Source organism: Artemia franciscana, chromosome 7 (assembly GCF_032884065.1).
Source record: "Artemia franciscana chromosome 7, ASM3288406v1, whole genome shotgun sequence".
Lineage (NCBI taxonomy): Eukaryota > Metazoa > Arthropoda > Branchiopoda > Anostraca > Artemiidae > Artemia > Artemia franciscana.
In genome coordinates, this window is record NC_088869.1 from 43,462,428 (window position 1) to 43,479,950 (window position 17,523).

At 35.9% G+C, this 17,523-nt stretch overlaps 1 protein-coding gene across 5 annotated transcripts in view; it reads right to left on the reverse strand.

The window, feature by feature from the left end:
* The window catches only part of LOC136029339 (lysophosphatidylserine lipase ABHD12-like), a 68,707-nt gene that overhangs the window by 48,193 nt on the left and 2,991 nt on the right, over positions 1–17,523 (reverse strand). For 4 of the 5 annotated variants that reach the window (XM_065707626.1, XM_065707627.1, XM_065707628.1 and 1 more), the window contains exon 2: positions 3,571–3,676. The exons of the other annotated variant lie outside the window; for it this stretch is intronic. In XM_065707626.1, the coding sequence (XP_065563698.1) occupies positions 3,571–3,638 (68 nt within the window). In that variant the 5' untranslated portion in view covers positions 3,639–3,676. The remainder of the gene's footprint in view (positions 1–3,570; positions 3,677–17,523) is intronic. 5 annotated transcript variants of the gene reach the window in all.

A 17,523-nucleotide genomic window follows, 5' to 3' on the forward strand; every position in this document is an offset into this window, starting at 1 on the left:
TTAGCCTCAGTAGTAGTAACAATCATAGTAGTCTACCTTGAAACATACCCTGAAAGTTTCAACTTAATCCCAAGGCAGTTCCTGGGACATTGCTGATTTATCCTTTTGACAACCTGCGCGCAAACAGTTTTTGCTTTAGTTCAACATTCTTACCATAATTCCTGTAATTCTCACCTTAGTACCCTTAGATTTAGCAGTAGAAGTAGCAGCATTAGTAGCAGAAGTAAAAGTAGTAGCAGTAGTAGTAGTAAAGGCAATAGTAGTAATAGTAGCAAACTAATATTGCCTTTTTGTATTATCTAACATCCCCCATAGCATACCCTGTAGGTTTAAACTTAATATTCCAATATATTCCTAAGATGTCACTATTACGCATTTTTGACAACCTGCATGCACATCATAGTGCGTTTTGATTTAATTCAAATTCCTCCTCCATATTCCCTATAATTTTCACCTTCGTATCTCTAGCCTTAATAGTCGTAGTAGTCATCGCAGTAGGAGTAGTAGCAATAGTAGAAATAGCATTAGTAGTATGCACGTATTGCCTTTTGGTCAGTTGAACATCCCCCTCATCATGCCCTGAAAGTTTTAACTTATTCCCCTCAGCCGTTGCTAATATATTCCTGAAACACCATTCAGACAGTCTCTTTGAGAATATAGTATTTTGATTTAGTTCAACATGCCCCTCAAAATTTCTTGAAATTTCCACCTTAATAACTTAGCCTTAGTAACTGTCCTAACGGAAGTAGTTGTTGTAGTGGTAGTAGTAGTGGCAGTAGTAGAAGTAGCAGCGCGCAAGCATTTATTCAAATGATGATCCCCTCATAAATCCCTGAAAGTTCCAATCTAACACCCTAAGCCAGTGTTTTGATTAAATTCAAAACTCCCCTCAACTTTCCCTGAAAGCTACACCTCAATGCCCTTGGTCTTTTTGAACGCTAAACGTCAAGTAAGCCCCCTTTCCAATATCAAATGGTATATGTAAACAATGCGCGAATTGCATAACTTCATCCCCTTGCCCTGAGGGCTGGGGGAGCAGACATTCCCAAAAGGCATAGTTATTGAACCTTTCAACTATGATACACAAAATGGTTATTTGGAAATTTTGATGCAATGAAGTTTTGGGGAAAAGGTGCATAGGCGGGGCTGGTTACCCTCCAATCATTTTTGACTTTTAAAAAGGGCAATAAAGCTTTGAAGTTCTAGAACTTGGGCACAGTTATACATAGTACCCACTTTGATCTTAACTTATGCAGCGCTATTGTACTGCTTATGATATGCTCATTACTTGGGCTTTCTATCAGTCCTTGATAGAAGATTTCCAGAAAAATTAGACCTTCGTTCGTTTAATCTGCGAATTCAATCTGTTCTTCTCATATTTAAAGCAATATGTGCTTTATAGCAATTTGTTTCGGAATTAATATCGAATGAAAGTTCTAATTTTGTCATAGTTTACTCTCTTTTGTTACTACTTTATCTACCGTCGAAAAAGAGTTCCTGAAGTAGCTCCTAAATGTCCAAATTTTTAATGTTTTGAAAATTGACTGAAATTGTTGTTTCGCAGTCCGTAATAAGAAAATTCCCACTATAAACAATTTTGTTTCCATAGTGAAGTATCAAAAGACGCTGTCTTACAAATAATTTACAATGAGGGCAGTCCTGGAAAATAACCTTATACATTTCCATATTTTTGCAATAAATTACCTACAGTTGTGTCTGTGTCATTGAAAGTTCACTGCCAAACTCAGGATTCATAATTATTTATTATTTACACCTAAAGTTTTTTTGTTTTTTTTTTGAAAAGGGGAAACTCATACAAGACACCATTTTTATTTCTGATTAAATAGAAAAAAAGTTTTTTTTAACGGAAAGTAAGGAGCGACATTATAACTTAAAACGAACAGAAATTCTCAATTTGAATTGAAACTCTCAAGTAAAAATATCTCAATTTGAATTCCCTTCGCAGTCAATTTCAATCCAACCTATCCTTTGGTATTTCCTTCAATTCTTTCAAGTTTTTTTTCTTTTTTTGTATTATAGTACGTCACTCGTTTAATTTTCTCCTTTTTTTCATATTTCCCCTTTTTTCCTTGGTTATTAAACCTCTTTTTTCCACTTTCTGTAGCTCCTTCCCCTTCCCATGTTTCTAACTTTTGCTCTTTTTTTCTGCCTCTAATTGCCGTGAGAGAGAATTCGTGGCGTTTTTAAAAAAGCCTACTATTAAGCGTGAAAGACACAAAACAGAAAAAAGGGAAATTCAAATAATACCAAAACAAGGGGAGAATTCGAAATTTCTGTACGCATAAATTTGATAGAAAAGAGAATATTTTTCTCTTCTTTTATAAAGAAATCATAAACAAATACAAATAAACCCTAGGTTTTTAAAACACGAAAAACAACTGATTATACTTAGTATGACCAACAATTTACCTTTATTACAAAGTGGCTTATCACATTCTATAATATACGAATTATTGAAAATACACCACACTCAATTGTGTTAAAAATCGGAGTAAGGAGTCGCGTCGGAATGGCACTGGAATATCGAAATCACGAAATGTGAAGCTATACCATTTAAAACGTCAGCTAAATCATGGACTTAAGAGACACTGAGTCAGATACCTTTGCTAAGACTAGGTCCATACACAGTTCCGACTCTCAGTGGAGAGGGTGGAGGTCAGAGCAATTTTCCTAACAGGTAGGGGTATTATCGAAAAAATTAGATTTTTATGTCAAAAGTATTTAATCTGTCCATGAAGTGGTCGTTTGGACCAATTCCAGAAGGAACCTCCATCCTCCTGACCAAACAATAGTGTTGTCATATAAAACATTCATTTTACATCCAAAATAAAATCTACAATAATAAAGTTATTCATAATTAATGTGAAAATGTGACAGCAAATGAATACTCTTTTAGGTACCAATGTACATACTTTACATTTGTTAAATAACAACACGCCTTGATTGATTTTTCGTGGCATCCAACAGTCAAATCCTTAAACTAGGACAAATGTAAATTAACAACATCAAAAGACCTAATAAAGATAAAATGAAAAAAAATGTCATTTTGTCTCAATTCATTTAAGAAAAAATACTACAAAGAAAGAACAGCATAAATCCGAGTTGCATCAGAATTCCCACGGGCGCCAAGAGGTTGCAATATTGGGAAATCAAGTTTGGCATCAGCAAAGAAATTGGAAAAATAGTGCGAACAGTTTATCCATGGTAAATTCGGTATAAATCATCTTACTAACAGAATATGGATTATCAAGGAGCTCTGCTGGCATTCCCTTATTTTTGTGTCAGCGTGCAACCTGCGAAATAATTTAATAAAATTTTAAATTTTATAGCAAATAATGCGAAGATAATCCAATTACCATCATAAAAGATCCAATGTTTTTTTTTATGTTTTAAACGTTACGTTTGTCTTTCATCACCTGAATTCATTTATACAAGTTGTATAGTCTGGGATTATAATGAGGAAAAAGGGACTAATAACCTATGTAGTGTTTATGGGCTGGATGGTTGAAGGAAATTAGTTGATTAGAAACAATTTATATATATTCTAACCTTTTAGGACTTCGAAACAATCCTCGGAATTTCATAGATCTGAAAAAGTACTTGTATTCTCTATACATCTAAGCAGCGAAGGAGATGTATGAATTCAAGATATTTCCTACAAATAAAAAGTAGTGACTAAAATGCAAATAAAAAAAGCCAAGCTAATGATGCTAGAAAAATGGCAAAATGGATAAACGCAAATTGGAGTTTCTTCCCTTGGTTCCTTTTGTCATTAGTAGCCAATATAAAACTTACACTCTAATAAGACTATTGTTCAAGTCAAGCTCAGAGATACGTTGTTAGAAAAGTTAGAAAATCATATAGAAATTAAATGTCTGCACTTTTTTTCGTAAGCTTCCAAGCAACTGGTAGAGACTCAATTCAAGAACTTAGCACAGGTAATGCAGAAAAGCTATGGGAAGACTTAGCTAAGGGAGAGCTCATAACTGTGTTACCTTAGGGGCCAAGCAAGACAGAAATCTAGCCCTGCTATAGTTAAAAAAGAAACATCTATTCTGCATCTCAAGGTACAATCAAACCAATAAATAAATGTTTATTTAGGTTTCAAGGGGGAAATAGAGATCAAACAGCATAAATAGTTCAAAGCTGTGGACATGATTAGGCATAAATCTTTGAAAAATTTTTGTTTAGGGTCTCTAATTGCCTTCAAATAGCTTAAAGAACTGATAGACTATTTGAATAACCTTTACTCTATACCTATCTACCGTAGTTTTTCAGATAAATAAAAATTCGAATAGAGATAAATCCTTTTAAAAGACAGGGATAATTCACAAAAAACAGTGGTTATTTCGGTCACATATAGAATGGCTGTCATCAGGGATAATTCACAAAAAATACTGAATATTTCGGTCACATATATAATGACTGATATCAGGACCGAAATATTCAGTAGTTTCTTTTGTGAAGTATCATTGTATATTAAAAGGATTTATCCCTTTTTGAACTTTTATTTGTCGTAACGAAGAGGCAGTGTGGTCTTCGAAATTATCTACTGAGTTTTTCCAACTGTATTTAAATTTAAACAGTATAATCAAACTCAATAGTTTTTGGCTACCACATTCTCGGCGCGTACAAATAGCTTCTCCTATTTAATCTACCATCAGCGGTTCAATATATATTAACCTGGATTACCTGGACTATACTCACGTATTTTGGCAGAAAATTCCTCAACGCCTTTGAAACCAACTCGAGACTGTAATTTCTAAAAACATCAAATAATAAAATTACACTACTAATTACCGATTATTATATATGTACTGGAATAAATTAATTTAAAATTCGATTCTTTAAAAGTTAGTGTTACAAAGGTGAAGCCAAGTTTCGCGTTCAAGAGAAATCTGACTTGTCTGCCCGTGAAAAAATCCAATGTCACTTATCTCTATACTTGTTTAAATGTTCTCTGGAGTACTTGCATCTCGGTCGGGCTTTGCCTAATGGTTGAGATACGGAATGTTTGTACTGTCTAAATTTATCTCCAGCGGTCTTGCCCTAGGATGGATGGTAGGCTATCAATCAACAAGTAAAATGAATCAATTTATATAATTCTGGAAAAGGTTATGCTAGTTTCACTTCTCACAGGGTCTTAGCTTTACTCTAATTATCCATGGCTCTCAAATTTTCCATCACTCCCACCAAGTTGATTTTTATTCAACCCTTCTTCTTATTCAGCAGACGGGCTTTTCAGTCGATACTATTTAGCCCTTTTCCTTTTGGCTCACTCTGTGAGATCGACAGAGCTATGGAGCTGGTTTGTCTTATATGATTTGTATCTGCTCATATTTCTTGAAGTATATCTTTTGATACCAGCAGTTGAATTATAAGAGAGTATATATTGATCTCTGTGCTCTGCGAGAGAGTATTGTCAGCAAGACTCTTGGCTGTTAGTGGAATTTTGTGGTGTTTGAAGCATTCTAACATTTTACATCGCAGGGTATACTGGGCAGACGTCAGCATATAACATTCAAATAGGCAGTGATCTATTGTTTCATTCTTAAGATTACATGACCTGCAAAGGGGGGACGAGGGAACTTCGCCACTTGAATTAGGGATCTGATATGAAAATGCCTGAAAATTTAGCCCATTTGAACCTGACCGAATTCTATGATAAATCTTGGAAAGGTGCTCAACCGAGTCTCTCTATTCTTTTTTTTTCTTCTTCTTCTTCTTCACATACAAAACCAAAACACATCTTCTACAAAATGCTGCCGCGCTAAGAAAAACTTTACAGTTTTGTAGGCGTACGGCAGTAACAAGTAATAATATATATTCCATTACAAATTACAACATAACCATAATCAACTCAAACTTCAAATTAATTTCTCTTACTTAAACAAACAAAACAATATTCAACCCCCCCCACAAAAAAAAACACTCAACACGCCCCAAGAATCGCCCTATACCACACTCCACAGATCCCTTCCCTGCCCTCCCCCCTAAAAGTAAATTGATCACTTTCTAAAAATGATCTTTTTTTTCTAAAATGAAAGCAGGTGTTCAGCCATCCTAATACTCACTAGCAACTTATTTCAAGTAAGCGGACCCAGGTATCTTACCGTAAATGCTGATATAACTGTAGCTGTTGACTCAATTGCTATATCATCACTATTTTCTGTTTCATAATCATGCACTTGGCTATTCAAACAGTAAAACTTCTTAAAAACTGCAGGGACTAGATCATTCATACACTGACAAACAAACATAGAACCTTGAAAATCTCTAATTTGTCCAGCATTTAACATATTCAGGGATTTATAACAAGCACTAGTTTCGTGGACCTCTTTAACATATTTACCAATAATCCTAATCACTTTATTCTGAAGAACCTGCACTTGCTTATATGAAGTTGCTACTTCACATAAAGCAACCGCAGGCTATATACGGGTAAATTAATGAGTAATAAAGTGTAAGAAGAATCTTCTGTGGCAGGAAATGTTTAAAACGTCGAATTATGCCTACACCACGGGCAATCTTAGCAAAAATAGCTTCACTATGATTTCTCCACGACATATGCCAATCCACTATGAATCCTAGGTAACGCAGTTTACCAACCTGCTGAACAGGCTTTTCGTACAGTGTAACCAGGCCATTTAAATCAACAGGAGAACACACACTATTGTTAGTCGTCAAAAATGTCTTACTCACATTAACATATAGAAAGCTTACATTCATGAAAACTTCGAGTCTTTCCAGTACACGATTTGCTTTGCTTACCAACTCGTCTATAGACTCCAAATAAATTCAAACCAATGTCCTCAACAAACGATATAGTGCAAGTTTCCTTAAGGTAAAAACTCATGGAATCAACATACACTAAATATAATAATGAAACCAAGCACTGACCCTTGAGGTAATCCGCACCTAACCGAAAACGCCGAAGACATAACATTATTAATTACAACTCTAAGCGAACTCCCTGTTAGGTAGCTTTTAAACCATTCTAAACTATTTCCACCAATACCTATTGATTCCAACCTTTTAATCAACACTTTAAAATCCACAGTATCAAATGCTTTACGGACATCAATAAAAATAGACATTGGTATATCCCCTCTCTCAAACACATTATTCACAAATCAACACGGCGTTGCAAAGCATGTGTTGTAGAATGCCCTTTACGGAAGCCAAACTGAGTTTCACTTAATAATTCATTACTTTGTAGGAAAGTATAATGCCGACTGTGTACTACTTCCTCCAGTAGCTTTGAGAATAAGTGAAGAATAGATATCGGCCTCCAATATTCTATTTCTTTTTTGCAACCACCTTTATGAAGGGGTATTACCTTTGCTGTCTTTAGTTGCTCTGGAAATTTTCCCTATCTCTAGTGACAGATTAATAATAAAAAGTAGATAAGGAAATATATATCGAGCAACAATTCTGAATGCACTAAGAGACAATCTATCAACTCCTTTAAAATTAAAACCAACTTGGTGGAAGTGATAAAAACTCGAGAGCCTCTTTTCAAGCTGCCAAGCAACTGGTAGAGATTTAAATCAAGAACTTAGCATAGCTCCTGCAGAAAATGTACGGGAAGGCTTAGTCCTAGAGAGAGCATATAACTTTGTTAGCTTAGGAGTACAGCAAGACAGAAATCCAATCCTACCATAGTTGAAATAGAAACGTCTGTCCTTCTGCTCAAGGTATAAGTAAATGTTTATTTAGGTTTCAAGAGGAAAGAGAGATGAAACAGCTGGAACAGTTCAAAGCTATACAGTGTATTCAAAGTATAAAAAAAGTCGAAAAAATTAGTCGCAAAAGGATGAACTACTAGAGTTTTTAACTCGTCGTTTCATGTTTTTAAAAACTAATAAAAGGATGATTTTAGTTAATAACAATGAATCTCTTAAATAAGGACATAATACAGAGTTCAACTATGAGGAACCAAAGCCTGCTAACACCAAATCATGAAAAAAAAAGTTTTCAAGGCTATCACAAACATAGTACAAATAAAGAACAGATCCCGGAATAGACAAATTTATTTGAAAAAAAAACCTAATTGATTTGATTCACGTATTAAGTTCCAGTGCCACTTTTTAAGGACTGAAGCCAAACAGAGTGCTATTTCCCATTTTTTCAATAGCATAGACCTAAGCCAACGCTCCAGATAGTATTGGATCAAGATTCTGATATAGCCCTTTTAATTACAGCTTTGGGGACTTGGGGACAAATGTAGGGGACAACATGAAAAGTGCAACCCCTGGGACAAGGTGCTCCTAATTATGTAAATAACTCAAATAAAAGTCACAGAACTGCACCTCTAGAGCTGTTTCCAGCATATTGCGCATATACTAGTTTAATAGCCAGAATATGCATAGTGTCTAGCTTGGTCAAAACTGGAGGTTCACTTGACCACCCAACGCCACTTGGAAGTTTCAACTCGATCTTCAGAGCTGTTCCATAGGTATTGTGGATGCATTTTAGTCTCATAAGGGCTTAAAGTCTGTAAGCTTTGAGGTATTGATGGGAAGAGTCTTTTAGCCATTCTCTGTACCCTCTTTCGAGTTTAAATTCGATGTCTACAGGTCCCACCCCAAAATATAGCCACCTAAAAGTGTCAGTCTGATTTTCCAGTCATCCTCAATATATTGCAGATATATCGATATATATGCTATATCGATGTTACTATTGCTACAACTGCTAACACTAAAAACTCACTGCAGCACCAAGTCGCCTCGGTCCAACAAAGCTACGGATGCTCCTCCTCCATCCCAGAATACTAAAAGCTCTTTAAAACCTCCCAAGAAGTTCCAATTTCTATCAAATCCTTCTTTGCGGACTGAAACTACTTTGAGGACTGAAACCAAACAGAGTGCTATTTCCCGCTTTTTCAATGACATAGGCCTAAGCCAGATAGTATTGGATCAAGATTCTGATATAGCCCTTTTAATTACAGCTTTGGGGACTTTTGGGACAACACGAAAAGTACAATCCCTGGGATAAGGGCTCCTAATTATGTAAATAACTCGAATAAAAGTCACAAAACTACATCTCTAAAGCTGTTTCCAGCGTATTGCACATATACTAGTTTAATAGCCAGAATATGCATAGTGTCTAGCTTGGTCAAAATTGGAGGTTCACTTGACCACCCAACGCCACTTGGAAGTTTCAACTCGATCTTCAGAGCTGTTCCATAGGTATTGTGGATGCATTTTAGTTTCATAAGGGCTTAAAGTCTGTAAGCTTTGAGGTATTGATGGGAAGAGTCTTTTAGCCATTCTCTGTCCCCTCTTTCGAGTTTAAATTCGATGTCTATAGGTCTCATCCCAAAATATAGCCACCTAAAAGTGTCAGTCTGATTTTCCAAGTCATCCTCAATATATTGCAGATATATCAATATATACGCTATATCGATGTTACTATTGCTACAACTGCTACCACTAAAAACTCACTGCAGCACCAAGTCGCCTCAGTCCAACAAAGCTACGGATGCTCCTCCTCCATCCCAGAATACTAAAAGCTCTTTAAAACCTCCCAAGAAGTTCCAATTTCTATCAAATCCTTTTTTACGACCTCTGCCCACACATTTAGGGATAACCTGCTTTTCCTTTAGCCCTTGCTGGTTGGCTGAAAAGGGTTATCTTTGTCAATCTGTCATTCTTCATCTGCACAACATGCCCTAACCATCTCAAACTTTTTCCATCATTGCACTTAAAATCAGGATAGAATCACACTTTTCATGCAGCTTATAGTTTAAAATACGGTCAGTCAGACGGGGTGATATGAATGGATCTGTATTATTGGCTTTATTGATAATATGGAAATATAGCGTCTCTTTTGATTTACCTTACTAATTAACTGTAAAGATTCTGAATAAGGCAGGTTAAGCCGAATTCAAGGATTTATAATATCTATATTTAACCTAGCTCAAATCACATCCAAGACCCTGGGCCAGTTGGGTCCTTATTTATTATGCTCCAACAAATGAAGCTCAAACCGAAATGAAAAACAACTTTATTTGGCTCTGAAAAAAAAAAAACACAATCAAAGGTCTCGCGCCACAATACTGTTATCATGTTGGGTGACTTCTATGTGCCACCGTGCGTGATAGCCACAAGTTGTGGCAAAAACTATTGGACCAGACCTGCTTGATAGGAAACCTTCTCACGATAATCCGCGTCTTACAAAATCGAACAATCTGTTTGATAGGAAATCTACTCAAACATGTGGTGCAATAATAATGACCGTATAAACAAAATAACTGGCTATATAATCCTCTTACAGAGATGCCAATCTTGCACTAACAACTGCTGAACATAAAGTGCACCTGAGACTGGTAACAATGGACATCACCTAGTTGTCACAAATGTGTCCAACTACAAATTATAGCTCAGAGTTTAGATCCTCAAAGATTGAATTTATCAAGCTTTCACAAACCTGAAGTATGCTCCAGATTCTCTACTGATATCTTGAGCCATTAAGGCCTACATCTGTCATTTATGGATTCTGAGGGAGCATGACTTATTTTTGGAAGGCAATTTGCTTAGCTCGGCGCCTTCAGTTATTGGACGGAACAAAAAGGCAAACAAGCCATGGATCAAAGCAGACACAATTAGCGTCATAGAAAAGTGACATCAGGCCAGGCTGCTGTGCATAATTGTGCATAATTAGAGAATGATCAATGGCGTCCACAACAGGATGATTCAGAGAGATTATATTGGCAGCCCTTGGTCTAAGAACCTGTGGTTATAAGTTCAAACTAATCTCGACCAAAAAATAATTGGTCAATCTCTAGGCCCCCTAACACTGTTCCCACAATAAAATGGGTTGTTCTTTTGACCCAGAGAATGATCCCTGAATGTTTCAAACCATTAGACACCCAATCTCCTTTTTCTCACTATAAAGCCTATCTGTCAAAATGTGCATAATCTGTGGCCCTTGCCCCAAGAACTGTAGGAGTCATATCATCCTCAAGAGGCATATTTGATGGACATTTCAACTATTCTTAACAAGATGGATATGTTTCCATTTTAACAAGATTCTAAAGTTCCCAAGAAGAATTCTCAACTCTCAAAAACTGTACTAACTTTCAATTTTGAATAAAAATGAGTACTCTCTTTAGTTTCAACAACTATCCCATGTATAAAAAACATCTGGGAAAAACCTACAAACGAATAAATTAATAAGAGATGGAAGGCAAATGGTTCTTCACTTAGGCAGCACTTCCTCTGATGAGTTAGACATCAATTTATTTTAAAACAGTAATAGATAGTGAATTTGACAAGGATTTTCATTAAAGAAGTGTATTTGAATCTGCTCTCAGAAATTTGTTTCTCATTTTTGGAAAAAAAATAATAGAAATACATTTGGCTTTTCTTTGGGATGGTTTTCAAAGGGGACAGTCGCCAAACTCCTGTTTGTAGTGATTTTTGGTTGTTTTAGAGTTAACTTAAATATTCAACTTCATTGTTATCTGTTATAAAATTAATTTATTCATCTGTCACCATTTATTACCTTTATGTTCAATTATCTATTTTCATTTCTGTTTGTTTTGGGATTCATTTATTTTTAAAAGTAATTTCTGGTCATTTTGAGTTTGAACTATTATAGACCTTTATTTCTGCTGGTGTTAAGTTTAATACGACTCTTATACTTTTTGTTGAAAAAATTATTTTTTGGAAAGCTTTTTTTTAAATTAATTTCTGTTTGTTTAATAATGATAAAGTATTTGTTATTGGTTAATATAATGAATATTTCTTCAGTTTTTCACATCTTTGGCTTAAGAATGAAATATTCGATTCTAACTTATTAGTTCTAATTAGGGTCTTTTGAATTATTTTGATGTTCTGTAAAAGTTTCAACTAAATGCTATTAGATGTTCCTTGGGTATTTCAAATATGTCCTTCTGACAACCAGGATGTTGTCATTCTATTTTGATTAAGATTAACATCTTCTATTTTTATAAGTTGCAACTTAACACTCTTACATATTCCTGAGATATTCCAAACATTCCATTTTGACAATCACAATAAATATGGTGTCTTTAGCTGTTCCTGGCAGCTACACACATTAATGAATGGGACGCACATAATGTCTTTAAGTTCAACATCTACCTCAACATTTTCTTTAAATGTTTCAACTTGATAAACTTCCCTAACTATTTTTAAAATACTGAAGATATGCCATTTTGACAAAACAGATGCATATAATCTTTTTTTTTATTTTGTTCAATACCCCTCTTAACATTTCATGAAAGTTTCAACTTAATACCCATAGCCATTGGTGAGATCAATATGGCTACACCCTGATAAACACTTTTTAAAACTTGTATACCCAATGTGTCTTTTGATTTAGTCTAACGCCCCCCTCTATATTCCCTGAAATTTCAACTTAATAACCTTAATCATTTGTGAGATAATGCAGATAAGCCCTTTTGACAACCTGGATACATCATGGCATATTGAAAAGTTGGATTCAGTCAAGTTCTTTTGATTTAGTTCAATGGTTCTAGTTGTAATTGTAGTAGTTGCATTAGCCTTTGCAGTCAAAGTCCAAACCTCAGTAGTAGTAGCATAAACAATAGTATTCACAATTACAAGCAGCAGCAGTTGTGATCATGAGCCATTGTATTCAAAGTCACAAGTCGTCACACTCACAAGTAGCTACAGGAGCAGTAATGCTGCATTTGTAATTGGAGTCAAAGTTATAAGTTGTTTCAATTACAAGTGTTTGCAGCCTTAAGTAATCACAATCACAAGTAGTCATAGCTACAAGTAGTCACTTTTGTAAGTGGTCACAGTCCTGGTAACAGGTGGTTGTTGTTGAAGTCCTAAGTAGTCATGCTTGCAAGTAGTCACAGTTGCAGTCTCAAATAGTTCAGTTGCAAGTTGTCTCAGTTGTCATCGCAGCCATAGTAGCAATGGTTGCCCTTAAAGTTTCAAGTTAACACCCTCAGCTGCTTCTAAAATATTATAGATATGCCCCTTGGATAATCTGGATGCATGCGGTGTCTTTTGATTTAGCTCAAAATTCCTTAAATTTTTGCCTGAATATCCTTAGACTTTTCTGACACACCCAGGATCAAACATCCCCCCTCTTTTTAATGAAAAATTCTGTATGTAAACATTGTACACATTGCATAATTTGCAACTCTTGTCCTGGGGGCTGTGGGGGGTTCTGCACCTCCAGACAGGGGAGAAGCTAGGGTTTTGAGTTTGGATGGGGATATAAAGAATATGCCTATGAATGAAGACATATAAGCTAAATTAAAGCACCAAAGATGACCAAAGTTCTAAGGCGTCAGTACTGCATGCAAACACCTTAAAACTTGGGGTATCCCCTATTTCCAAATAATAAATCCTGCAAAAAACGAATTGACAAATTGCATAATTTACATTCATACCGTGAAGTTACATTTGTACATTTTCATCCATACAGTGTGTTATGATTTTGTTCAACACAACCCTCAGCATTTTCTGAAAGTTTCACATTAATATCCAAACACTTTTTAGAGACCTTAGATCAAACATGTCCAGTTCCCTTTATAAAATCCTTATATATGAACAATGAACAGCTTGCATAATTTACCATCTTTGCCTAAATTAAAATTGTGGGGGATATGCCATCCCCAGAAGCATAGTTGTTTGACCTTAAGATTATTGCATTGTATCAGATTAATAATGCTGCTTGACTATTAGACTTTAAGACTATTTTAAACAAGATGGCTATTTAAAAGTTTTGATTAGATGTCTTTGGGGGAAGGGTTACTAAATAGGGCATGGGAGGGAAGCTGGTTACCCTCGAATCAGATTTTATTTTACCCATCAACATGCCCAGAAGGTTTCAATTTAATACCCTCAGCCACTTTTTATGCAAGTTGTAAATGTGTCAATTAAGAACTCTCTTAGTGGTTTTAAGAATGTAGTAAAGACCATGGAAATTGAGATTACGGAGGCAGTTAAGTACTCTTTTGCTAGCTTTAAAGATGAACTAAGTGGAAATTGACAACCAGTTTAAGACAATAGAAGATAGGATTCATACTCTTGAGCAATCCTCAAGCATGGCAAAGGACACTAACGCATTGAAAGAATTAGTGACGGCCAAAGTAGCAACATTAAAAGAAGCTTTAGATGAACAGTTCAAAAACCGCGTAAAGTCAACGATTGCCAAGGATCAAGAAAGACAAAAAAGAAAACTTAATTAAAAAGTCGTCTTTGGATTTCCTCCACAAACTAATGATGCCCAATTTGTATGTGATTATTTGGCTAATGATTATGGAATCATCCCTGATATTACTGTCCTGAACGTTTGCAGACTAGGGAACATAACAACTATGCCAGGACTCAGTACTCTACATCCTATCCCAATTGTCTTCTCAGGGGCTAATTTCAAAATAAAGAAGCTATTCCTTCAGAAATCTTTTGAAAGAAAGGGTGCCATTCAATTTAGAAATGATGTGTCAAAGCTTGATTGTGAAAAAAGACAAAGATTGTATGAAGAACTGCATAATAGCAGATTGAATGGGGAAGAGGACTAACATTTAGAGGAATAACATTGTGTCAAAAAACTTCCAGACCCTTGCAACACATCAGTCACCATTACAGGAGAATTTCATGGAATCATAGATATATCTGGTACCCCTTCAAGACTTGTAAATAGTTCTATAAGTAGTTTTTTCCATTCGTGATAGTATCATAGAAGGAATCGTGAATAGTCACATTGTCAGGCACCTGGACCACCAATGAGCCACCCAGTGATAGTCAGAATGGCTTCAGACATGGATACTCAGTTGAAAGTAATTTGATTGATGTGTATGATTATATTACTGAACATCTAGATGAAGCAATCCCTCTCAACCTACTACTACTACTACTAATAATAACTCATTGCAGCACCAAGCCGCCTGAGGCCAACACAGCTACGCACGTTCCTCCTCCAACCTAATCTATTTTAAGCCTCCCTCTTTACACCCTCCCAGGAAGTTCCCATTTCCTTTAAATCTTTATGTATGACATCCTCCTAACCCAGACAAGGACGACCTGCTTTCCGTGAAGCCCCAGAGGGTTGGCCAAAAAGGACAATCTTTGGTAATCTGTCATCCTTCATCCATAGAACGTGGCCTAACCATCTCAACCTTTCTTTCATTATAGCCCTAGAAAGCAGGATTGAACCACATTTTTTGTACAACCTACTGTTTGAAATACAGTCAGTCAGCCAGGCACCCAGAACAATCCGAAGGCAATTTCTCTGGAAAACTTCTTGTAAATTTTCATCTGCTTTTTGGAGTGCCCATGCTTCAGAGCCATCTGGTTCTATTGAATTTGGGAAAGCCTTCAATAAAGTATGTCAGCATCAACTAACAGCCAAGTTATTTGCAATTGGAATACATAATGAAATCATAGAGTGGGTGCTTTAGTTTCTTTCTGGGAGAAAGCAAAGGGTGACAATATTTGGAAAAAATGGATAGGTATTCTTTTCAGAAGAAGTGGATGTATTAAGTGGAGTGTCTCAGGAGACCATCTTGGGACCAATACTATTCAACATTTATATTAATGATGCACCAGCCATAGTTAAAAATAAAATAAATCTCTGTGATGATGACTCCAAACTCATTGGACCCGTTGATACACCTGATAAGAGAGCCTCTATGCAAAATGAGCTATGGGTACTTTCCTATTGGTGACTTTGTGGAGGCTTGAAATCAATGTAAATAAATGTTTAAAACTCCTTTGGAAAGAAAAATGAGATATACCCTTATCATACATTAGGGATGGATGGATCAAGATAGACTATCATCTCATCTGAACTGGAGAGATACTTGGGGGTCATAGTTGATAAAGAATTAAAATTTACTATTCACACAGACAGCTGTAGCCAAAGCCCTCAAAACCCTTGGTATTATAAAAAGAACAACCACTAGTAGGTCACCTATGGTGATGACTAAATTATAAAAGGCATTGTTCAGGCCCAATTTGCAGTTTGGCATGTGTGTTGCTAGCTCCCTCAACAAAGGTGACCAGCAGAAGTTAGAACCAGTTCAGAGATAGGTTACAAAAGCAATTAATGGATGCAAATACTTAAACTACTCATCCTCTCTGAAGAAACTGAATCTCCCCCTTCTTGCCTACAGACATAAAACAGGTGATATTATTATGATGCATAAGCTCCTGAATTCTAACTCTCCATTAAATAAGCCATTTCAACTAGACCAATCTGTCAGAACTAGGGGGTATAGTTGGAAACTATATCAAAAGAGAGCTGCCACTAGACTACACAATATCTTCTTCACTAACAGAATAGTGAGTTTATGAAATTTTCTCACTAAAGAAGCAGTCAAAGCCCCCAGTACTGCTGCCTTTAAAAGAGCCATTGATGGAGAATGGTCATTGAAGCCATGGCAAACTGAGTGGGATGCAATTGAGACATCCAACCATCATCATCACTAACCAGCAATTCTACAGGATTTAGATTTTATTTTGCTGGACAATGTGATTTAAGGTAATATTGTAGATACAACTTTTTGATAAGCTAGATATATAGTGTCTTTCAATTCAGTTTGATATACCTCTCAACATTCCCCAAAGTTTCAGCTTAATACCTGTTGCCTATTTGGACAGATTTAGAACCAAACATTCCCCTTTTCCTGGTGACAGATGCTGTGGGTAAACAATGGGCAAGCTACATAATCTGCATTGACCAGTGTTGAGGGGAGTATGCATTTCGAATGGACATGGGGGCTAGTTGCAATCCACTCACTCTTTAACATCCTCCTTAGCATATCCTGGAAGTTTCATCTTAATACCCAACACCATTTCATAAATATAGCTGATATGCCCTTTAGACAACCAGACAACACACAGCAAGTTTTGATTGTGTTCAACATCCCTCTCAACATATGCTTAAGGTCTCACCTTAATACCCTCAACCTTTTTAGACACCAAAGATAAATATGGTCCCTTTTCCTAATAAAAGCCTTATACATTAATAATGGGTAACTTGCATAACTTATAGGACTAGCCTAAGGGGCTGTAAGGAGGATATGTCAACATCTGGAAGCATAGTTATTTGGCCCTTGAAGTATTTTGAACAAAATAGTCATTTCAGATTTTCAAAAGGATGTTTCTGAGGGGAAAAGTGTAGGAGTTGGACTGGCTGCCCATTGGTCACTTTTGATTCAAACAAGGGCAATACAACTTCCAATTTCCGATTCAAGTGATCCCCCTCAAAAAATTTTCAATATCCCCTTGAATATGAAGTGGCTCTGGAAAAAATATAAATAAGAATACATTAAAACCTTATGAGTTTTTATCATAGGCAGCAATAGAGCATTGTCTTTGATCACAGGTACCAATTGCAATTGCTGTTATTTGATACAAAAAATAGGCCATTAAATTGTGACTTTAAGGCAAATTAACATATAATCATGACAAACCAATGTATCATACAAATGTTCAGAAAAGATGCATTGAATGCCAATAGGATAGTGATGGGTAAACTAGAACCTGGCTG